Source organism: Macrobrachium rosenbergii, chromosome 21 (genome assembly GCF_040412425.1).
Source record: "Macrobrachium rosenbergii isolate ZJJX-2024 chromosome 21, ASM4041242v1, whole genome shotgun sequence".
NCBI classification, from domain to species: Eukaryota; Metazoa; Arthropoda; class Malacostraca; order Decapoda; family Palaemonidae; genus Macrobrachium; species Macrobrachium rosenbergii.
The window spans coordinates 48,008,480-48,034,272 of NC_089761.1; the positions used below are offsets into that span (position 1 = coordinate 48,008,480).

At 36.1% G+C, this 25,793-nt stretch overlaps 1 protein-coding gene across 1 annotated transcript; it reads left to right on the forward strand.

Annotated features, from left to right (window-relative positions):
• Window positions 1–1,044: 1,044 nt before the first annotated feature.
• On the forward strand, window positions 1,045–10,655 carry LOC136850157 (uncharacterized). The gene is made up of 6 exons (XM_067123776.1): window positions 1,045–1,725; window positions 5,577–5,730; window positions 7,536–7,680; window positions 7,856–7,929; window positions 8,256–8,405; window positions 8,953–10,655. The coding sequence occupies exons 1-6, from the start codon at window positions 1,218–1,220 to the stop codon at window positions 9,242–9,244; spliced, it is 1,323 nt and encodes a 440-aa protein (XP_066979877.1). The 5' UTR covers window positions 1,045–1,217; the 3' UTR covers window positions 9,245–10,655.
• The last annotated feature ends 15,138 nt before the right edge of the window (window positions 10,656–25,793 follow it).

Sequence of the window (25,793 nt, forward strand, 5' to 3'; positions counted from 1 at the left end):
GGGAGAGAAATATAATTTTTGTTAATCTCAGCTTCTGAAACCGGGTTGCTGGCTCTTCCAAATTAACCGGTTTTAAGGAAGTTTTAAGCTTCTGATGGCATACGAAACTCACAAAATCTTTTGCATTTCTGCACATGTTTTTAAGCACACCTACGTTATTACTAATGTAAGAGAAGGCTATTTTGAAAAATTGTACATACTAAATATGAGAGAGAGAGAGAGAGAGAGAGAGAGAGAGAGAGAGAGAGAGAGAGAGAGAGAGAGAGAGAGAGAGAGAGAGAGAGAGAGTTATAAAGATATTGCTAAATGAAGATGCAATATTTAGGATTCAGTTTTTGTGTTTGAGTGTCCACCATGGATATTTCAAAAAATGAAATAAGATATAAAAGTGTTCAACTATTACTTCAGATCAAAACCATAAAAACCCGGAAATAGCCGATTCCTTTGGGAGGTTTTTGCTGCTAAGTAACGTTGCTTGCCAGAGCACAGATTTGAATACTCTGAGCATTTATTTATTCTTATGTTCATCACTTTACAGTAGTCTAAATGAACTAATTGGCGAATACCTACCGGACATAATTCTTCACTAAAATAATAAAGATATTTTCATACAACACATCATCATCATCATCATCATAGATAAGGGAAGATAAGGGGCAAATAGCAATTGTGATGAACGTGCTCGGTACTGTGGCCTGTCCGTTGTATGTTTTTAAGGTTGCATGAGATGACGAAAGAGATATATTTAGTAAATAATAAATGTGTTTACTATGATATCTCTAATTCGCCAGAAACATAAGCTAATTAAACAATTATGACTTTCATAGTTAGACATCGGCTAAATTTATATATTAAAATGTTTTTTAGTAATATTTACATGTTCTTTTAGTATAAAGGTAAAGGAACTAAAATTAGTTATTCCTGTCCGAAGGATTATTAAGAAAAAAATTATTTAAATTAACATTTTTACATTTTTATTATACACATTTAAACATTTATGATAGGAACAGTGGTTAAGATAACACTGAAAATTTAGTCTTAAAAGGACAGCATGACGTCATCAAAATGTAGCGGTTGTAATCTGAAATCCGAAAGACCATAACAAACCTCAACAAGATTCGTACCCGACGCGACAACTTTCTTCTTAGGAGTTAATAGTGTAAAAGGCTTTTGTGGATGTGTCGATAATTCTGTGACGTAGATCATTCATATTCAAGATGTCTAGGAAGACCACATTTGAGCAGTTATGCTCAGGAGTAAGTGGCTACTCCTGTGATGAGAGTTCAATGGCCAGACTAACTAAGGAGGAAAGCTTCAACGATATGGTATTCAAGGTGATAACGAAATGCGAGACTAATCTCATTTTCCTTCCCTCGCCCACGTCTACCATCAAACTCTTCACCCTCGACATTGTCCCCAATTTCACTAAAGCCTCCGTTGCTTCGGCGTGGACCGCTTGTGAAAATGAAGGTTACGACGGCATGAACGTTTTGGCCACACTAGACACGAACAACATGCCGGAGACAGCGTCAGCGAGGTATTCCTTCAGTCAGTTTATCGATTATGTCGTTCATCAGATCGAGGCACATTTCATGTTCCAGAAAGATTTTCCCCACTTCAGTCCGAATGCCTTGAATTACTGGAACGCTAAGGCCACTCAAGATGCAGGCATGGTGAGCTGTTCCATTATTTTGGCGTGGAAGTTCAACAGGAGGCCTATAGAAGGTAAGATTAACCATTATGACCATGCTATATTTTGGTGTTAGGCGCCTGGTTGTTTTGGGGAACCCCTGAATCATCCTACAGGATTCCGTGAATCCTCAGAATTAAGCCCACACGTAACCAACAGCAAGACTCCTTGAATTGTTAAGAAATTCACAATATGGTGTTTACACTGTTCCCTATTATAAATCCAAGGTAAATGTAAAGGAGAAGGCTGCATCCTTTATTGGGCTAATATAAGTTTTTGGCCAAATATCATGGAAAAGGGTGTAGCCCTAAACTATATAATGCAATACAGGTGAGATAATCGGAGAAAATTACCGCTATCATGAGAAGTGTGCCATCTTTTGTGTATGTTTTCATGTTAATCCCTAATTGGCTTCCATAGGCGGTCCCCGGTTATCAGCGATCTGCTTTTATGGTGCTTGTCTAGCACCGCCAATAACTGGGTTTTGTATGCCGATTTCCGCTTATTGGGGCCGATCTCCGGTTATCAGTGCTGATCCCCGCTTACAAGTGGCACCGATAACCGCTGTTATTGCTGATTTTTAGTTACTGGCGATTTCCAGTCGTCGGGAACGGAACCCCTGCCGATAACCGGGGACTGCCTGTAGTTCCATCAGTGCATCTCACGTGGTGCACTGTAGGCATTAATTCGGTCCTGGTCGTTTTGGCCGTAAGTCACTAACGGCCATAACATGTTTTGCCATAACATCCAAAACAATGTAAGACGTTATGTTTATGGTATTTACCGTTATTATTTTATGTTTTACATACATCCCCAGGGGCTGGTACTAAACACGGCATCCATTTTGCACATAAACGTGCTTACGGCCGAAACGACCCGAATGCCATTAATTAACCTCTTCTTCATTGACAATTTGTTTGGGGGTACATGGAGTACCACCATTCAAGACCATTGCATAGTACTGGGTACATGAAGGTGGTACGCACGTACTACCAACCTTCCTCTTTTCATCTCTAGACCTCTTATGATTTTGTAAATTTGGTTTGAAGGGTTTGGCATAAAACAAACAGTATTGGTACTGCCAGGCATATGATGAAGCAAAACAAACATTATTGCTGGCTATAGATGTGGACATTTGGATATACTATGCTCTGTATGCATACAGTACATGCACACATATATATATATATATAGTTTCTCTCTCTCTCAAATAGATGATAAAAAATCTAGTATAATATTTGGAAACAAGTGTAATCTCTCTTAGAAATAGATGAAAAAGTGTTACATGGCAACACTCACTGTATTCATGAGTGGCGAGTGGAAGGGAACACCTTTTCAGTTTGCGCCTCTTGGCAGTATAGATGGAGTATCTAGTAGGCTGTGGATATAATTGGTTAAATCTCTCTCTCTCTCCATCACACTCTCCCCCATTTATGTAAAGTATAATTTAGGCTGTAAGCATGTTTACATGCAAAATTGGCACCATGTTTAGTACCAGCCCCTTGGGGATGTACATGAAAAAATATAAATTTGTGTATATATATATATATATATATATATATATATATATATATATATATATATATATATATATATATATATATATATAAATAACAAAAAAACACATGTAAAGACTACATATATCACATATGTTTATACAGATTATACATGCACACATACACATGATCCATATATATATTCATACAGACATATCTCAACTCATATCAAACATTATTTGAGGCTTGCAGATATGTATTTCATTACCAAGAAGTTTGGTTAGCCAGCGAACGCAATGTTTTCGTTTTGTTAAGCTTCGGTAATATAGAGGTTAAGGTTCTTTGCAGCGTCCCTTCAGCCCCTAGCTGCAACCCCTTTCATTCCTTTTACTGTACCTCCTCCATTCATATTCTCTTCCCTCCATCTTTCTATCCACCCTCTCCTGACAATAATATTGTTTCATAGTGCAACTGTGAGGTTTTCCTCCTGTTACACCTTTGAAACCTTTCTATTCTCAGTTTCCTTTTCAGTGCTGAATGACCTCATAGGTCCCAGCACTTGGCCTTTGGCCAAATTTTTATATTCCATTCCATTGCATTGTATATTCCTTCCCTAAGTGGCTGGTACTGAACTTGGAAGGATGTTAGTGGGATGCCTTGTTTAGTATGGCCCCTCAGGCATTAGGCTAAAGGAAAAAATATTGACAAAAGAGAGTGAATTTTTCATCATATTGGTAGATTTCTCACATCCCACCTGTACTGCATAGGCTATGCCCACCATTTTCTACTGTATTTAGCTGAAAAATTATATTAAAAACTAATATATTCGTGTTGCCGTCTCCGTAACATCCATAATTAGCTTATAATCAGTAAATTGTATTATTTGTAAAAGTTAAAAACAGACCTTCAAATGCCACAATGGTGTTTCTCCTCAGTGTTTATGTTAAAATAAAATAGCAAGAGGCATTTTCCCTTCTTAGAGTTTAGAAATGGGGAGCAGGACGAGGATAACGACCTATTACTGAAGTACTAGTGTTGTTAGAGTAATTCCATATTCAACTGGCTGTTGCATCAACCTCTTTGGTCTTATAACTTGCTATGCTACAACTGCATTATCCTGCAAAGTTGAGAACGATGGACACTGGTTCCGCTGATGAAAAGCCTAACATTTTCTAGAATGCTGCGTCCTGACCAAAGAAGACCTTACTTTCCTAACCTGACTTAGGGTGCTGTGCTCTGACATGGTCACGGGCTCCCCCTCCCCCCACGTAACCCTGAACATTGGAAACATGGACTAAGCTTCCACTCAGAGGAACCGTTAGAGCCTGCGTCCTTCATTCGCAAAACTACCCTATCTTGCTTTTGACTGCCTGTACTGCATAGGTGCCACAATTGTAAAGAGCCACTGGGATGTTGGATGTCTGGAGGGAGAAGGGAAGAACAAACAGAGCATCTGAGTTCACATGGTCAATGTCAGTTTTGCACATAAAATGCTTGATGTAGTGTTTAGCAAAATACCAGTTAATAAAAGGATCTTTGTTTGTAAATCTTTATTACTGTATTTACAAAAGATATTTTCTTGTTTTCGGCAGCACTTTCAACCAATATTCGCATGTGAGAATTGTCACTTTAAAAAAAGCCATGTACCATCCCCATTAATTTTATGGTCTAAATTAAAATTTCTAGAATTTTGTGGTGTTTGTTTACAGAATCACATATTTTCGAAACTTCCTCATTAAACAGCAATGATATAAATTTCTTACGTGTATAGAATCACATATTTTTTAATGATGATATATTTCTTGTGGCTATTTGTTTAATTGTTAGCATGACTTGTATAAACTTTAATTTAGCTCAATGATATATTTCTTGTGGCTATTCATTTAATTGCTAGCATGACTTGTATAAACTTTAATTTAGCCCAACTGATGGCATCTTTATTAAAATGCTTTTGGTACTTTAAGGACCTAAAAGATCAATAATAAACGAAAGTTCTTCATCTAGAGAGGGACATTAAAGGAACATAGAAAGGCTTATGGTCTCCATGCACAGGGCAGTATTTTGGTGGCCTGTAGTTGTAATTTAGATCATGAAATTATTTTGGACAGTGCAAAAATTTTTTTGAAAGTGACAATTTGAGAATACTGGTTGAAGGTACTGCCATAAACATGCGGATACCTTTCAAGGATAATAAGTGTTTTACAAGTGAAGACCATAACACAACATTAAACATTTTATTTTCAAAACTGATGCTGACTGTGTGAAACCTGGTGCTTTGCTTCCTCTTCCCCTCTCCCTCCAGATAGCAGATGTCTCTGTGGATGTGGAGTTTTACCTGTGCAAGTGAAAATTACTGAAGTGTATGATCACAATTCTTGAATTTGTTTCAGACATACTCAGTAGATCTCCATTGTCCCAACTCAACTCCAGCGTCAGTAGACATGATGAAGAGAGTGTAACCCCCAAAATTGGGACTAAAAACAAATGTACATTTGTTGAGAAGACGGAAGACAAGAGGAGAAAAACCATAACAGGTCAAGTGAAGTAAGTATAAAATTACTTACTTCTTATACTGTACTTTGTATAAATATGTACAGCCCCAGTCTTTTGAAGTGTCATGTAGCAAATAAGTGGAAATCCTCTGGGCACTAGGATGAGATTTTTTTTCATTTAATCTACTGGAAATAACCATTGTACATTACTGATTTAGTGATGTGAGTTTTGCCTTTCAAGACATCAGCTCTGGAAAAGGGTGACTTGATTAAGCATTCCTGTTTCATTTTAGTGGCAAAATGTATGTGGAACAAATGAAACCCATGAATAATGACAACAAGATTGTACAGTAAACCATCATGTAAGGATTTAATCACAAAAAATCTGGTACAGTACTTATTTTCTCATACCATTATTCTTCAGGAATATCAGCAAGCATAATTTTCTTTCACAGAAAAAATTAGAAATAGAACTGATAAATAACATCTGTACAGTATTCCATGCTCATAAAAAACATGTGAAGATGATGTTTTCAAGTTGGGAGATCCCAAGCTCTGCTTGCAGTTCATGGGGTAAAATTGTCTCAGAATGTATCAGTTAATGTATATTAAGCCTCATGTTCTTGGATGGGTTAGTGTATTAACAAGTCCAGAGTTCTAGAGCTATGAAGAATGCCAAGTCTTATTTTAAGATGGACTATGTTAGCTACTATACAGTTATAAGGGCACTGTTAACTGACTGGAGTGTTCTGAAATTTTAAACAGTGTTTTGCTATGTTGTACCCTTGGTCTAACCATGCAATTTAAGTATCCTACCCTGTACACACACACACACACACACACACAAAGTCAATAAAACCTATAGACTCTTTGGAAGCTAGAACAATATAGGATAGTAATGTTTATAGAAAAAAAAAATAAAGTCTGGTAAACAAATATTTGACTGGAAATGCACCTTGGGAAGCAAAATGTCTCGGGTCAAGACTGTTGTCATGATACCCGAAGTATTGGTCATTATAGGCAACCTTATTGCACACAAGCGATTTTGTGTTGTATGTGCACATTAATTAAATAAAAAATGTGAACAAATGCAAGAGCCAAGATGCCTAAAATATTGATTCTTAAAATAACCCATAGATTGTTACACAGACAGGAATTTTTGTTTTCCTGCTAAAAATATTTACTGTAAAATGTTTATTTACTCTTATGATAAATTTGCTAATGATTTACACAATGAAGCTTTAAATTAAAGTCCTTGTACTTGTGAAAATGTATCTGTGAAGATGATTTCCTTAGCCATCTTATAATGGATAACCTAAATATTCTACAGAATATTTGGCTCCAAATTTAGACCTATGCTTAAATTGATTTCTGTATATAAAATATAATAATCATTATCATCAAAAAGATAACTGAATATACATACAGACTCTCCTTTAGCCATAATGTTCATATCATCAAATTTACTTGAAGGAAGATAAAACTAATTACGCAATTAAAGTTGAGACAGTTGGCACTTCAAAAGTATAGCATGTTCATATATTACAGTACACTAACATCCAGCCGAAATATACATTGTTTGGAGTAGTTTTATTGTGAACCCAAGGATAAACACTCATTAGTCTAATGTCTCCATATGCTTTGCCCCAATCCCCCCTCTCCCTCCCCATGGAAAATTGTTTGCCCCACAGTGAGCACTTGCCTGGGAATCCTCTCCAAAAATCTGTGTTAAGCAGTTTCTGTGCACTGAAGAGCAAGTATTTTCACACTGCAGCAGTGTGTCTGAGGGTTCCCTTTCACAGAATTTCAAGTCATCTTAAAATATAAACTGACTGTTGTGGTTCATAACTGTTTCAGCACACCTGCAAGGAGAGGCCGAAAGGGACGTCCGAGCATGATTGAGTTACCTGCCAGCAGTGCTGATGACTCTGGAGAGGAAGATACTGAAATCTCTTTTAGAAAAAAACCAGAAGAGATTATTCCTGAGGTTAGATACCTGAAGGTAAGTTTACTGCTATGTAAAACCATTGCAATAAATTGCTTCTTGGAATATTCTTGATCATTTGGGAGGCAAACTTCCCACTGTGTGCAAGTGTTGATAAATTTTTTGCATATTTTGATGAATACGTATACTATTTGGTATTATGTTTTAAATTGCTTATTTCTTCCAAATACAGGGTATGACACCTGCAAAGGCTGCAGAACCTGTGCAGCCAATGGAGATAGATGATATAACATTGGGATTTGAGAAGTAAGTCTTCCCTAAAATCATGCATATAGGTTGACAATTCTATTGCTCATAAGATCAAAATGAAATGGAGATATTATTTAGAAATTTTTGTACACTGTGATATGAGTAGTCTGCTGTATATAGGAAATTTATACAGCTTCAGATAAGAACATGAAAAGTGATGCAGGAAGTATTCCTCCTTTTTGCCTTGTAATTATCTCTGCAGACTGTAAAGTCATGTTCAAAGAGACAAGATGTGGATTTAGTGGAAGAAGTCAGAATTGTGTTTTTGAATTATGGAGACATTGATGCTTTAATGTCAAGGATGCTTATTTTTTCCTTTCTAGGCCACAGCCAGCCAAAGGTGGGAGAAAGAGCACAGCACGCAAGAGTTTACTACCAGGCTGGCCTGATGTGGAAAAACAACACATTCTGGAATTCTTTGACAACTTGAATCCAGCAAAAGCAGAGCAAACCCGTGTTGCACTTACTTGCAAGTAAGTTATCTATACATTTTCATGTAGATTTGTATGGACTGTGGAGATGGTGAAGTTAATCACCTTACATGGAATGACTGCTGAACTTCATTAGGAATGCGATTGTTTCTTACCTGTCCTTATGAGTTGATATAAATATTACACATATGAGCTATGACAGCTTACAGAGCACCTTTATTTGTACATCTTCATTGAATGAGGCATTCCTAGAGTATGTACATGTTAAATCATAGGTAAAGATTAAGTTTTTGGCATCCTGCCTGACACTGACTCAAGTGTGTAAAATGTGATGAACTTTCCTGATAAATTCAGTAGAATTAGAGTTTAAGTGTGTAAAATGTGATGAACTCTCCTGGTAAATTCAGTAGAATTAGAGTTGCGTTATTTCAATACATTGAGGCCCAACTTATAAATACTTTTCCAAAAGCTGTTGCTCAGTTACTCAGCTTTGCCCATCTTCAGGTGTACTGTATTAATGAGTGCCTGTATTCATAAGTATTTAACCACTATATTTTGGATTATTAAAGTTAGTTCTCTCTTTCTTCAGATTTGCTCAAATGCAGTATGATCGTGAGTTACCTTCCAAGCATCTCTACCAGTGGATACAGAAAAAGGGACGACCAGTACACAGGACAATAACAAGTTTTGAGCTACCAGAAGATGAGCAGAACAAAGCAACTGTTGACCTCTATAAGCAACTGAATCCTGAAACTTCAGATGTTAGTCGTGTAGCTTTTATTTGCAAGTTTGTCAACATGCAGTATGGAATTTCTATAACTTCTAAGGAGTTTAATGATATACTGAATGGCAAAACAAAGAAGGCTTCAAAACGACGATGAATATTTTCTGTATAAGGTAACATTTAACCCATGTTCATGATGCATGAACATGTCACAGGGAGGTTTTAGATGATCTTCTGATGTATGGAAGACCTGTAGAAAAAAAAAAATAAAATCTGTTTTTCTTTTATTTTGTATTGTTTTGGTTTTAGAAATACTATACTACGTATAGTATTTGTCATGAAATTTTTGATAGCCAGATAAAGATATCTGTGAGTAATTTTAGAGTGAACTCCAGAAAATACATGCTTAATGTAAGCAAGGGTGCATTAAGTATGACTGGCATTTAGTGAGGAAACTGGATATAGATACACTGCATTTTATATCCTTAAATCCTACAAATCAAGGTTTAAATTGTTTGGTTCCTCATGTTGGTGTGGTTTATCAATAATACTTGAATTTCTTGTTCAAGTACTTTGTCTCAAGTTGCTTTAAAACACATTCATGAAGGTCTCCTTTGACGAAGTACTGTATTGAATATTTTTTCCTCTTATTAGTTATTAAAGGTCAGTCTTGTCATTGTGTTAGTTTCATCTTGTAACTTTAAAAAAAAAAAAATAAACAGATAGTATGTTACTTAGTTCAAACTTGTAGTTTCCTTGTGATTGAAGGTATAACATGGTTATGGGGTTGAGTAATTTTGTAGAGAATCATTGTTACCAGTACCATTTATTTTTGTCTTATGTTGAAACAAAATACTCAACAAAAGGAGCCATGTGAACTTTCTTTATGTACAGTATCCAAAAAAATGTCAGGTACAAATTTTAATGAAATTATTGAAGATACAAATATTAATTTCTTAGTAATGCTTTAGTAAACTCTATTGATAAGATTTTATCCATGATTGTAGTAAACAAATGAGTATGTTTGATAAGCTTTTTGCTGCTGCATAGTCTTGTCTTGCATTATGCTTATACTGTTATAACTTTATAAAAGAAATAATTGTTATTGAAGTAATCTTTTAAAAGAACATCTATCTTTGGTTTTATCCATGTTTTTAGTAAACAAATCAATGTTTGTTTGATAAGCTTTTTGCTTTATAGTTTTTCACTGTGCATTATCTTTATACTTTTATAACTTGAAGTAATCTTTTAAATGAACACGTATCCTGGAAGGGTACTTTTTTTGATGTGCTAAATTTTTTTATTAATGTATATACTATATATTGCTTGCTTTGCAACCCCAAAAGATGATTCTAATTAAAAGGTTTACTAGAATTTTATAAAGTAGAATGTGCTAGATATTTACAGTATACCACTTTGTATTGGACATGCAGATGACCTTAGTGTCTTGTTTAGATTGTGAAAGGAAAAATATAAGAGTGAATTTTTATTTTGTTTAATGATCTGTCCAAATGAAGCACTTGGATTATTTTGTCAGTGAAAAGAAATATATGTGATTTTGATTGAGAGAGATTTTTTTATTGACTGGTAGGTAATCTGGGAATACAGAAAGAATATATATTTTAATAAGTTAAAAATTAAAGTTTAAAATTATTTTGTTCTAAGGAGCTGCAATGTTTGCTTTTTCTTGACCACTGAATATACAGCCCACACTAGTAACTGAACTCGTGAGACCTTTTTTGTATTTTAAAAAACAAAAGTGGCTTTACATCCTTTGTCTTATAAAAATAGTAATGAGTTTATGAAAATGCAGTACATCAGTCATATACAAGTTCTACAGAAAAGTCAGCTTAATAGACCAAGCTAAAAAGCTGCTGCTTTATTTATAAATTATACATTGGAAGTCATTTCAAATTACTTCCATGAATTACAAAGTATTGCCTGATAAGAACCTATTATTAGGCATTCGAAGGATCAAGATGATGCTGATATTCTTTCAGTGAGGCACCCCTTCAAATATATCATATCCTCAAAATTCTTAAACACATGTAGTTTTAATCTGGCACTGAAGGAACGTTTCATCCCTTGTGAAATTATAATTACTTTCTATTATTTTTCCAATAGTAATTGTAGTTTTTAATTTGTTCGCCACATTTTCTGTAATCTGAAGGTCCCCTGCAGCTTCATGCTGTTGGAGCTTGAGTGGTGCAGGGAAGTACTGGGTAGGTGTTTCTGCTCCAGAAGGTCTTGCCATCCTGTTCAGTAGCACTACACCAGTAGTTTTTAAGTCATTTGCCATGTTTTATGTAATCTCAAGGTTCCCCAGCAGTTTGATGTTGCTGGGGCTTGAGTGTTACAATGAAGTACTGGGCAGGTGTTTCCTCCCCAGGTTATGCCGTCCTGTGCAAGTCAGTTTGGAGAACTTTCACAAAAAGTAGTCCTGTTTTTATCCTCCCTATATTTTCGAGGGATTACTGTGTGGTCTATACTCAATGTTAGGGCTTCAAACTTGACAACTGGAGATTGCATGATCTTGGGGATGTAGCAAGTTACTGAACCAGTTTTCTTCACAGCTTCTGGTACACTTACAGGGCAACTATACAAGCACCATTCATCATGTGATAAAACCAGAGGAGAAATTTGTTAAGAGCAAAGAAATCCATCTTAGCCAAGTTTCTATGTCTTGTTTACGTAAATGATCCTCTTCTGGGTATTTCAGACACTATGTTATTTTTCCCGTACTTCCCAAGCCATTCGAAGGCCACGGTATATTTTCTGTGCACTTAGTTGATAACTGAATCATGGATACTACATTGTTTTGATCTAGTAGCCTCTCCTGTTCTTTTTGCTTATTCTGATCCACCACCAGACAGGTGCTGCCATCCTTGCATGAACAACTGAATTGTAACTTGAAAATGGCATACCCATCAACACAATGTTAGCAAATCAGTAAACATGAAAAGTGTTAGAGCATTACATGTAGAGCATTATCCCTTAGTGTAACTAAGAGAACATTTCAACCTTTTTGGGCACCTTTGGTGCAATAGTAGAAGTTCAGATGAACTTTCAAGATTTGAGCTGAAGAGTGAAGCTTGGGATACCTTTGATAGCTGTGAAGATGTGCTCACAGCTAGATGAGCTCTAACTGACAAAACTAAAAATGGACCTTCTGAGTGGGTCCCATTTACATTTAGAACCTGTAGAAGAAAAACATGCATGAAAAACTCTTAAACCCCCTATGTGAATTGAGGCAACAACAAAGGCTAAAATATTCTAATATAAATTCAGTGAATATCCCCAGAAAATGTGGGCACATAAACAGGGGAGACATCTCTCAGTTTGGTAAGGTCACTATCCTAATTCGTGCAAAATCAAACTTCATAAATTCTATGCTTGATGAATTTTAAAGAAACCCAACGTGGATTTCAGTTGTGGAAGAGTAGTTAGTAGTCTTTGACTGGGACTCCATCAGTAGGTGAAGAAAATGCATATAGCTGACATATTTCTTATATCTGAGGACTCCCCTGTGCCTTCTTGTAATATTTGAAAAGGAAGAGGTGCAAATAAGACTATTACATCCTATAGTCTTGCAGTGTTTTGTTTTTAGTATGGCCACCCATCTTCAGCATAAAAAAGGGAAACTTTGCAATATACCCATCTTCAGCATAAAAAAGGGAAACTGCAATAACTGTTCAGCCCCATTAAATGGTGCATATTCCACTTTTCTAAAGTGCAATAACCCGAGATCACTGGCCTATGCATCCGCAGTATGTTTGTAATGCTCCATCACCATGTCTCTCAAAGCGAAAGAAAGAGGCAGCAGATTAGAAAGAGGAAGCAGCTTAGAGAGTTTTTAAGCTTTGTAATTTATCATAGTTACTGTAATAATAATGTTGCTGTTCTTGTTATGGATGTTTCAGGTGTAATTTTTACCTGCGAAGATTTACAATGCTAACAGAACTCATTTGCTCACTTATACTATATGCAGCTAGTATAAACATGGTCACGGCACCAGTACGACCCATGATATCTCTTGCTAGTTTATGATATCAACAAGAAACAAGGATGATAAAAAACCAATTAGATTTATATGGATTAAAAAGAGAGAGAGAGAGAGAGAAGATACCAACCCTTTTCCTACATGACAATTCCACCACAGAAAGATAAGGTAACACTCCTTAAGGGTAATTTTTGGCAAGAAATTGACCTTTAGCCTTTATTAATACCTCTCTAACATGGTTAAATAATCACTGAATAGTGTATATTGAAGGTGATGTCCCATTTGACTGAGTGCTGATAAAAAAAACTGCTTAGACTTTACACATTCTTTAAAGTTATATTATGCCTGCCAATTTTATGGATCTGCCTGCAAAACTAATCTACAGAAACTAGAAGTGGTGCATAACTTGGGGCTTAACATATGCCCATAGAACTTACCCAATGTTTCGTATATATTATTATTCAAAATGTTCACATGCATGCACTACACGAAAAGCGGACTAACCTGTTGAAGTTTTCCATATAAGGGATGCCAATATGTGAAATACATATAGACACTATTAATTATTATATTATATATATATATATATATATATATATATATATATATATATATATATATATATATATATATATATATATATATATATATATATATATATATATATATATATATATATATATATATATATATATATACATATATATATAAAATTATATATATATATATATATATTACACACACACACACACACACATATATATATATATATATATATATATATATATATATATATATATATATATATATACTGTATATGTATATATATATATTATATATATTATATTATATTATATATATATTTACACTAAAAGAAAATGGTAGAAAGTGGCAGTATTACCACTTAACTGTAGACTTAAATTGATGAGGTCTTAGATCGTAAAGTTACAGTACAGCAGCACATGAAACAAGTGATCGCTACTCTTCACAGATGTGACCACACAACATGCAGTGATGCCGGTGTTCTCTGCTCTATCCAGTCATGTTTAGTCACTGAGTACAGAGTGAAGACAGCAACTATAGTCAAACCAAAATGTCAAGGCGGGTGACAGGAGGTTTCTCCCGGACATCGTTCGCAGTTAAGAACATTTTGGTCATTTTACCCATAAGGAAACCGCTGTATTTAAACCTAAAACTTCAGCGCTAAAGGTAGATCACGCACTCAGATGGAGTGTCTGCTCCGTATCTGCCCCTGATTTTGTTTTCATTTCTTCTAAATGTGGCCTCGAGTAACCTTATGTGTGTGTGCATATACACTGAAAATGAATTATTTGTGCATATATAGGCTATATATAACATATATATATATATATATATATATATATATATATATATATATATATATATATATATATACAGTAAATCCCCGTATTCGCGTTCTCATGATTCACGGACTCACGTATTTGCAGGTTTCTCTGTGGAACATATCTAGCCATTATTCGCGGAAAATTCGCTCATTTGCAGTATTTTTCACTGAGAAATATTCACTAATTACTGTATATTCATATAATTTTCATGAATAAATGCACTTTTTGTGATAAAACTATTAAAATACTCAGGTATATGCATTTTTACAGGGTTTTTCTGTGTTTAAACTATCAAAATGGGCAGTTCTAAGTGTTTTTAGAGGGGGTTTTAAGTATTCGCAGATTTTAGCTATTTGCAGGGGGTGTGGGATGCATCCCCCGCGAATATGGGGGTTCACTGTATATGTATATATGTGTGTGTGTATGACTAAATCATGAAAATATGGAACATGATGAATATATAAATAAAGATAAAATCCACAAAGGAAAGGGAAACATTGGAGTGCTGCGAGGCCTTTCGACTGTCTGTCTGCTAAGTAAAGGACGACTGACAGTCGAAAGGCCTCGCAGCACTCCAGTGTTGGGAAACACTGGAGTGCTGGGAGGCCCTTCGACTGTCGGTCTGCTAAGTAAAGGACGACATACAGTCGAAAGGCCTCGCAGCACTCCAGTGTTTCCTTTCCTTCATGGATTTTATCATATATATATATATATATATATATATATATATATATATATATATATATATATATATATATATATATATATATATACAGGTATGTATATTTGTTTTTTCTGGACAATCTGGTTTGGGATATTTTCTGTGAGACAGGTAGCAACAGCTACAGATACTTTAGCCTTGTGATTCTGACTTTGTGGGTCCAGGGAAACAAAACAAGAGAAAAAAGGGAGAATTTCATATGAGCGTAAGGCTGTTACTACTGAAGGGAAATATTACGTAAACACGAGGGTAAACTTGCAGGAGTATATTTACATAAAGAACATTAGTACGGGAAAGAGAAATGCAATTAAATTATTGATCCTGAAGGGGATTCCTATGGGATGGATGAAACTGGGGGATTCTAGACACAGTCCGAGAAGATTCCACGATATAGGGTCCCTCTGAAATGAGAGATACACAAATTATACGCCAGTAATGAAAACAGGCAAAAAGGATAATGAATTCGAAGCTGCACTGAGGGTGCTTATGTCCTTTACTTAGCAGTCTGCTAAGTAAAGGATGTGTCGAAAGGCCTCACAGCACTTCAGTGCCTCACAGCACTTCAGTGTTTCCGTTTCCTTCATATGGATTTTATATTTATATATATATATATATATATATATATATATATATATATATATATATATATATATATATATATACAAACACACACACACTATTTTAACATCTAAAACGACAGAGCCTATCAAAGAAACAATTATACAGATGTAGAGATCTGATACGAGATAACCTTTAATAATCTTTTAATTGCACTACCTATTCCAGAATAAGACTGCCTCCAAACTCCCTGTACGCCCAGTTGATCTTACTGAACGATTTGGGGCCACGTCTTTAAAGGACTGAAGTTCCAGCTTGTATGATTAGGATTTAACTGTGTCATTATAAAGCCATAAAATTCGTTTGGTCTTTCATTTTCGTCTATATATAACAGCGTTTTCCTTATGTACATTGTCATTCACTCGACTCACCCTGTAAAGAAAGTACGCCCATACGTATTCTTCCCGCTTCAGCTATGGAAATAACAGAAATAAGTGAGAGACGTGTTCTCCCTGCTTCTGCCAGGTCAGTCGCATACGACGTTCACAATTACTTTGAACGATGTGACGAGAGTTTACGATCGAGCATGTGAAGCTCCCAATATTCCAAGAGGGACTATGGAAAGAATCATCAAGGAAGGGAGAGATACGGAAGAAGAATTTGGAGAACCAACGTTCAATGGATCTAAAGTCAGATGTAAACCATTCATATAAGAAGGACTAAGATAAAAAAAAAGAAACGAAAGTGTGGGTGGAGGGATTGGTCTCGCACCACCCGGTGCAGAACTTAATCCAGCTCTACTATAAGCTGATGAGATTTTCCCCCTAGTCTACATGGGAAAATGCCTCAACTTTTAAATTCAAATACGAAGCAGGAATCCTGTCATCCGCCTTGACATTTTGGTTTGACTATAGGCTATATTCAACAACACTCAAAATATCTTGATGGGCATTTATATGCACGCGTATGTTAGCCTACAACTTTACATCGGCTTTTCATATTTACATTCAAAGCACACAATCTACGATCCATGCTTTACAAGAATGAGCACTCTTAGTTACTGACGTAAGAACTAAGTTAGAGAGAAAAACACTGTGGGCAGTGCTTTATAAGAATGAGGGACCTTAGTTACTGTCAATAATAAGAAATAAGTAAGAGAGAAAAACACCGTGAACAGCTAGGTACAATAAAAAAAAAAAAAAATGGAACGTAAGGGGAGACGATAAGCTGTTGACAAGCCTTGTGTGAAGGTGTATGGAGTGTCTGATTTTGCAGTTTTCTGTATAAAGCGATTCTCCTTGATCTATCACTTGAAGGTTGTATGTGACCTGGTTTTTCTTGGTTCGTCCCTTATTAAGATAAACGGCTTATTGTTGAGTAAACACACACACACACACACACACACACACACACACACACACACACACACACACACACATACATATATATATATATATATATATATATATATATATATATATATAAAGAGAAATTAAGAAAAGTGGAAATGGAGCGTTGTTATCACAACTGATATAAAGTGGAAATGCATGTTAGATTGTGTGTTTAAGTGACCACGCCCACTCGGGAACACGAAAAGAAAGAAGAGGTGGTGACCACAGATGCCTCGATACGATAAACAATAAAGCTACACGTGCGAAACAAAAGGAATACAACTAAAAACATCTGTTGTCTTGTAATCTCCTTGCTTGTCTTATATTAAGAAAGTCAGTCTGGCAATCGCCACCGGGTTGGTCTGTCGTGCGGGAAACACTTGCTTGTTAAATGTGAACTAAATTTCTCCGGATATTTACTAAAAGATTCGGTGCCACTCAGTGAAAAGAATGCTTGGAAATAGGGATTGGTTGACTGCTGATGAGCCTTCCTTCTGTGTAAGCCTACGAAGCAGCTACGTTGTGGGCGTTTTCTGCATACGGGGTTCATCCACGAAATTAAAACATGGTCACATCAGTAAGCATTGTTTTCTCTTTACTCGGGAGCCATCTCCTGTTAGGGGGACAGGGCCCCGGATACCTCTTGATGTTGGAAAAACTACATATATGTCTATAACGTGCAGAGGCCAATGAGACAGACCCCAAAGAAGAAAGCAAAACAGTAGGCTTAATGGCGATAGAAGTGGCAAACAAACCTGCAAGAACGACCGAGAGATGAAACCACGGCAGTCATTACCCAGACGAATTTCCTTTGATTCAGTCCTCTCGATGTGGAAGACAAAAGATGAAGCATCCCAAATAAGACAGTTATATTCCAAAAAAGGGCAGTTAAGGCGAAAGGAAAGCTCAGAAAAGAGAAATAGTGACATCTAAGAGTGCCTACTTGATTATGCGTCGACTTGGCAATTTGAACCATGCAATTTCTCCAAGGCAAGTCTGAAGTAACCTGAACATCCAGAATGGTAGAAGTGAGAAACTCAGCTACATTAACAAAAAATCAGGGATGAAAGATGAAGAAGGGCAATTCAGGACTGATCGCAAACAACAATGAAGAACTGGCCACTGAAGAAGAAATGTGAAGGTTTAAATCACAGGCAAAAGCGTGAGTCGAGGATGAAATATCGTGGCAAGGAGACCTACTTGGATAAATCAAGCACAATGTTGCCAGGTTATGTCAAGAAAAAATATAATGACGTTAATGGATTTGACTTCGTAGAGGATCGTGTTGTACCCTTTCATTTACACTGGTTATAAGGTTTTTGATTCGTGGAAGGGGTTGATTTACTTAGAAAAAGTGGAAGATTCAAATATTTCATCAAAACATTTAGTGCTTGTCAGTAATGAATGAGTGGAAGGAAGTCTACACTCGAAAAGCTCCAATGTTGAAAAGATTTGTCTCTTAATTCTATGTCCAGAGAAACAAAACTGTGAAATAACCATCTTCAACATATAAAAGTATTTCTCTATAATAACAGGGTTACGAATAATACATAGCTTTGTCTTGAAAGTACCGAACTGTAAAACGTCAGAACCTAGAAGAGAGACACCGGATACCAGGAAGACAGCGAAGGAAATCACTAGTCCTATACGCTTTGCTGCGGTATTCAAATAAAAAAGCAGTTAGACATCATTTGAAGAAATTTAGAACAGTCTTAGAAATCCTTCAGGGAAAAAAGAACAGACACCAGTGATCAGGACTTGGGGAAAAGATGACCGGCTCACTAGACAGATATACAGTATAAAACCAAGTAAGGATACCTTCGAGTATCTATGTTCGTCTGACTGTAAAGATGAGCAGTTCGTAGTTTGAAATGTTAAAAGTTAGTGAAATCTTGTTGTACGCCAAACTACAATGGCTGGTGATATAGAACAGTTCAAGGAACATTCGGAATAATACAAGAAGCCGAAAGAGAGGTTGTTAAAGACAATATAGCTGCAGTATCATCAAACAGAGGAGGAGAGACAAGCCAGATTTCATTATAGCCTCGGGGTTGTTTGTATCTCCAGAGAGTACACTGAGGGGGAAGATGAAATTGAGATTACGATTTTCTGTGCAACTCGGAAGGCAGTTTATACTGAGCGAAGTAAAAATTTCGGACAGTTTCGTACGCCTGTTCCATATCTTGAATAACTGAGGAATAGTCTGCTCAGAATATATGGATCACATACAAAGAGTTTTAAAAGAATAAACAGTGCACATACGAATCGAGTGTTTCCATTCTTCCACTGTTTACATTACTATTCATTGATCCATCTTCCTGGTTCTGTTTTTCATTTACCATTATGACTTTACTCTCAACTTTCTCTTCTTGTGGACTCTTTCAAGCTCTTTCCCTAATCTTTGCGGTTTTCTTCACTAACCGTAATTAATATCGTATTGTCTTTATATATCAGCAAATCCACTCTCCATTCACGGCTCCTCTTATCTCACTTTGTCACTACACCTACTGTACTTTCTCTTATGTCTCGCATCACTATATCCACGTTAAACAGCCACAGAGATATAACATCTCATTGTCTCAAGCCCAGTATTAATCCAAAGCAGTTATTCTCCCATCTAAAAACCCTAACACAAGCTTCACTTTCAACACAAAAACTTTTCATCACTCTCAGCAACTTACTTTCTATATCATCAATCTTCAGCACCTTTCACATTGCCTCTCCGCTGATTCTATCATAAGCTATTACCAGGTCCATGTATAGCACATACAACTTTTCTATTGACTTCCAAGCTTTTCATATGTGTTCATTTAAAAACACTTAATCCCAACACCCTCTTCCCTTTCTAAACCCAAATTATTCCTCCCTTATCAATCTTTTGATTATGTCTCACCTTCAGAACCAAAATCCTGTCAAACCTTTCCTGATATGCTAAGTAAAGTTATGCTCTTGTAATTTTTAGACCCTCATATATAACCTTCACTCTAATACAAAAAATCTATAAATATGCTCAGTCATTCCCTAAGAACCTTCCCCTCATCAAAACATACCTTATACATCCCGGTCAGCCAGTCAACCACACTGTACAGAAACATCATACTGAAATTCCTTGAACTGCTGGTGTCTTTCCATTTGTCAACAACTTTACTATCCTTTTATCTATCTATCAGATATGACCGCTATTGCAGTAATAGAAGGGGTTACTACCTGGTCACCACTACCACAGGAACTTCATCGTCTCCCATGGTAGAGGGGTATCCTGTAGAGGGATAGAGGGCTGTGAAACCTTTGTAGAAGGAAATGGCTCCTAAATGGCAGAAGAGTCGATCTCGTGAGGACAACAACAAACATAAATCAGGTTAGCCTCTTTACTGTGGATTTCTACAGTTTAGTAACAGATTGTATGACCTGCTATCACTAGGTCATAGGATATGCCACTGGTTTGTGGTTCAGTTTTAATGCCCCCCATGGAAAAGCAGCAACTGATGAAGGGTTGTGGGCCCTTTGGTGGGAGGTAGGAGGAGATGCCCCCTTAATTGCAGAAGAGTCGACTAACAACCTCTGTTTCTAATCCAAAATGCAAATTGTACACTTTCGAATACTGGCTGGGCTAGATGCACTTATCAATTATAATTCCCACTGGGTGTAAGTTACTTTTAAAAGAAAGGGATTCGATATTAAGTGGAATTTTTAGCTTAATATTTGATATATATATATATATATATATATATATATATATATATATATATATATATATATATATATATATATATATATATATATCTTTTGTCAATGTATCCACAAGAGTAAAAAAAGTTTGTTCTATAATATCCAATTGTCTCAGTAAAGCAGAACTGTTAATGCTTTAATTTGCAGCAAATGTTTCATAGAAACAAAATTATTGTGTCTAAATTAAAAATAATAATGGTGAGTAGCAACTTACAAATGCTCACGGCTGGTTGATAATTCATCGTCGATATACAATATTTAAACAATTTTGTGATTAAACAAACGTAATTTAATACCTAATCCCAGATTTTCGACCTCAAAATGGCCTGGCTACACAGCTGGGGAGTAGAACAGAGAGAGAGAGACAGAGACAGAGACAGAAAGAGATAGAAGAGAGTAAAAAGATTATGTGAGTCATAACGATCATAAAAACTAATAGTACGCAGCTCAAGAGTCGTGTGAAAGTAGGACTGTGTCCAGGTGTGGCTATTTACTTCAGTGATAAGGCTGTCAGAATCTGATGCTTATATGGCGGCACAAAGGCTTCTGTTAAATCACCATCTGTGTGCTTCTGTAAATAGAAACACAAGTGAGAGAGAGAGAGAGAGAGAGAGAGAGAGATTGGTTAAAATAACCTTGATTTTAATCAAAAATTTTTGAAATATGTGGCATTACATTCAGAGCCACTATTATTCACTAACTAATGAGGTTAACGTATAAAAAAAAATGTTGACAACTGAAGCAAAATGGTAAATAGTCTTGCTCTAAATGTAAATGATAGGGGGGCATGCAAATATTACAAAATGTGGAATATTGTGAGGATATTGCATGCAAGATTCACTAATCACGTATGGCCAATGACCAGTGGGTTACTTAGCAATCTTAATTGCCGATTTTCTTTTCCCCAATGATTATGGTCAGTAGTGAACCTAAAATTTTACCTTTGTTTTTATATTGTTTACAATGTATATTTTGACATGTTCATCAAATGGAAAGCGTAATCATTCTTGACAATACATATTTTACATCATTTCAATAATGCCTTGCTTTAAATATATGATATAATATATATACATATATATATTCATAAATACGTATACATACATACATACATATATGTATATATACCTGTATACATATATTCAATAAATATGTATATACATATACAAATATATATCAAATCAGTATTGCAGATTCCTCTCCATGAAATACGAGGCAATTATAATTCTTCTCATTTACTTGTTTACCAAAGCACGATCCTAATTACTGAATGAAGAACTAAAGACATTTGTGTTTTTCCCGTGTATACTTCTACATCTTGTTTGTGGATCCTCCGTTGTCTTTGTAAATCATTTCTCTGAGTGAAAAGAGTGAATTTATTTTTCCAGGTACAGGTAAATTCTAACACCTGTCGAGCCATTGTTAACAGCAAGGGCAAAAAGTGTTCCACAAAGCTACTTCCTTTAAGAAAACTGCGTTTTTTTTCAAATATCCCTGATTCTAAGTAGGTATTTTCAGTGAGATTTTGGAACATCCGACGAGTTAAGAAATTAGCAATTACAGTAAACTGTCTTGAATTACGTTGAGATTTAAATACTTCATTATAGCATAGTTCCATGTAATGTCGTGAGGGTTTAAACGCAGTTTGGGTTATCAAATGTAAATATTCATTAAGATATCACTAATATGATTTACTTCCGCTCAGGTACTACTCTTGTACATTGTTATAGTTGAAATACGGGATCAGAACTCAATCTGTTAAGTTGACACAGTGGTATTGATCTACAGTTTGACAGCATGCTGGAATTTTTATCAAATTTTGCTATAGGCACAATGACCGTATGAAGCCATAAGCGTGAAAAACTTTCAATTAATCATTTCCTGTGGCACCCACGGGGAAGCATAGGGCCTCGATGAACTCACGCCACCACATTCTGTCCTGGGCTAACTCCTCAAGATTTCCCCATTACCACTCATCTCCTGCTTCCCGCCTCATTGTCCTCAACCACGTCTCCTTTGGCCTACCTCTACCTCTTCTACCAAGGGCAACCCACCAAGGTGTATCTCGTCTTATTCCCTGTCTTCTATACCCGTGGCCTAGCCACTTCCAGCGTGAGAACCTAACATACTCATCGACCGGCTGCACCCCTGCTACTTCTCTAATTCTGCCATTTGATATCCTACCCCTCCAATTAATTTGCAGTGAAAAAAAAAACTTTAATTAGTTCTTGACAATAGAGTTTATGTTTTTCAATATTTTCAAGATCTATCATCTTGCCCTGGGCTGAACTATTATAAATTTGGTACATATGATTCTTGCATTGTGAACCATTTCTCATAATTCTTCAGTAATTTCCTTATTCAGTTCCAGATTCTGCTTTGTGTTGATTTCAGATATAAAATGAAAGCTTTCCTTGAACCTTTCATATTGTGGATGGAGGTTCATATTATGATTAAGAAATTTTTTAAAAATTTGCCAAGCTTCGAAAAGCGATTTGTCAGGAAATAACTGTTTGCATTAAATGATCTTTCTTTCCATTAAATTTGCCTGTCTAATGTTTGCTGGTAATTTTCTAACTGGTCTTCATGTCCTGATCTATAAGGAAAATTTTATTATTTTTGGGACTGTCATTATGATAACCACAGTCAAACGTTCATTGTTGAATTTCGTTATATGAAAGCTAATTCCAAATGTACTATTAGGGTCGTTCACTAGTCAGACTGACTGAAATTAATTAAGTGTCGAGAACTGTAGTGACTGACTGCTTTGCTAGAAGTATTTTTTAGTTTTCTGTAAAAGAAAACTATTGAGGCGGCTTTGTCTGTCTACCCACATTTTTTTTGTCTGCCCTCAGATCTCAAAAACTACTGAGGCTAGAGGGCTGCAAATTGGTATGTTGATCATCCACCCTCCAATCATCAAACATACCAAATTGCAGCCATTTAGCCTCAGTAGTTTTTATTTTATTTAAGGTTAAAGTTAGTCACGATAGTACGTCTGGCACCAGAACAACACAGGCCACACGGCCGGCAGAGTTTCATGGGCCGTGGCTGAGTTTCATAGAGCATTATTCGCTGCACAGAAAACTCGATTGCGCCGAAGAAACTTCGGCGCATTTTTTTAAAATTAAGAGTTGAGTCAAATATTATAACTGTGTTCATGAGTGTACACTCTTATCTGTAGTGATCTGCTGTCTGCTATTTCAATAAAACCATGTCGACCGGTTTTCCTGATTTAGAAAAATAAGTTCTCTTGAAACGCAAAATAATAGTTGATACAGAATTATAATAGTTTTTTTGTCTCTTGACATAGCAAGTGCCTATATTCGTATGGATAAATATTTTTAACCTGCAGCCACCAACTTCAAAGTCTGAAACAATATACTATAATTGGCGTGTTATCACTAATGCCTTCCTAACATCAGGAGAACCAATCAAGAAGATTTATGACTGCCGTGTCATAAAAGGTAGAGCCATTGCTGGCTAGAGGAGAGACCGTGTGTTGTAACAACCATAGCAACAACACCAATCAACAAGGTTTTCCTGAGGTAAGATTTATGGGTTGACGAACAAGATATAAGAAGTAAAACCATTTTAAGCTGACACGTAGGCACCCTTCTGGGTGAATCTGATGTACGTGATATTTCAAACTTAACGGTTTCTCATTTTTTTTGGGGGGGAGGGGGGTGGGGGCGCTTTATCCGACATACTCAGAATATAGAAGACAGCTCAAGTTTGTTGTCAAATTTCCAAAGCATACGTAAATACTAAATAATATAAGTAGGACAACTTACTTAGGCCAAGAGAACCTCAAGGTGTCACATGCGTGCTTTGCCGGGCAAGTTTTCACATCTTGCAACCAGAATTTGCGCCGATTTGCTAATATTTGTTGCGAGCCTGACTCATGTATGTTCTATCGTCGTGCCATGCAGTATTATTATTATTATTCAGAAGATGAATCCTATTCATATGGAACAAGCCCACAGGGGCCATTTCATTGACTTGAAATTCAAGCTTCCAAAGAATATGGTGTTCATGAGGAAGAAGTAAGAGGAGGTAAAGGGAAATACAGAAAGAGATCTCACTTATTACAAAATAAAAATGAATTAATAAATAGATAAAAATGTATTAAAATGCAAGGAGAATAGTATTAGGGTAGCAATGCATTGCATCTTCGCCTGAACTCGAGAAGTTTCAGCTGCGCGACATCCTCAGGGAAACAGAGTGTCGTTCAGTTGGAACTTCAAAAGTTCAAGAACGAACACGCCCAACTTCAGTTTTTAAATCGAATAGCGACTACGTCTCCTGCTCCGTCCTCGTACGAAGTTAGGCAGTATAGTTACATGAGAGGCTCAATAACGAACCTCAATCAATATGATAAGAAAATACAAGTTCGAGGAAAACAGGTGTGGAAGCTACTGAAGTGCAATCGTGATGCCTCGAGTTTTCCTTTAGTTTTCAATCTGCTCAAGAGATAACGACTTAATGGCAGCGTGTTTCCAACTGAACTATCCGAACTACGCAAATCAAAGCAGAAATGACAAGCACGGCTGAACTTTCTTCAAGGCAAATGGTACTTACAAAATAAAAAATGGAGACGAACAACCAAATGAATTAATAAAAAACAAAAAAGGCAAGGAAGAAAAAAAAAAACTATTAAAATGCAACTGGAATTTCTCAAATAGTAACTATGAATGAACAGATATGGAGGTTTGGCAGCAGACCCTCTTTTAAACAGCTATTGAATATTATTGCATCATTTATTTTGTAGAAGACTTTTTCTATTTTCCTTACTTCAGTGGAGGTGCGTGCTAACAGTTTCATTTCACGGGGAAAAGTCAAAATCTGCTTCTTTATATATTCTATACAGTTACATCATCAGGGGACTGAGAGTGTCGTTCTGATTGTTGGAACTCCAAAGCTCGATCTGTTCAGCGTTC

Coding starts and splice junctions, on each gene's coding strand:
- LOC136850157 (XM_067123776.1), top strand. CDS start 1,218: ATGTCTAGGAAGACCACATTTGAGCAGTTATGCTCAGGAGTAAGTGGC. Junction 7,681..7,855: donor CTGAGGTTAGATACCTGAAG/GTAAGTTTACTG, acceptor TTCCAAATACAG/GGTATGACACCTGCAAAGGC. Junction 8,406..8,952: donor CGTGTTGCACTTACTTGCAA/GTAAGTTATCTA, acceptor CTCTTTCTTCAG/ATTTGCTCAAATGCAGTATG.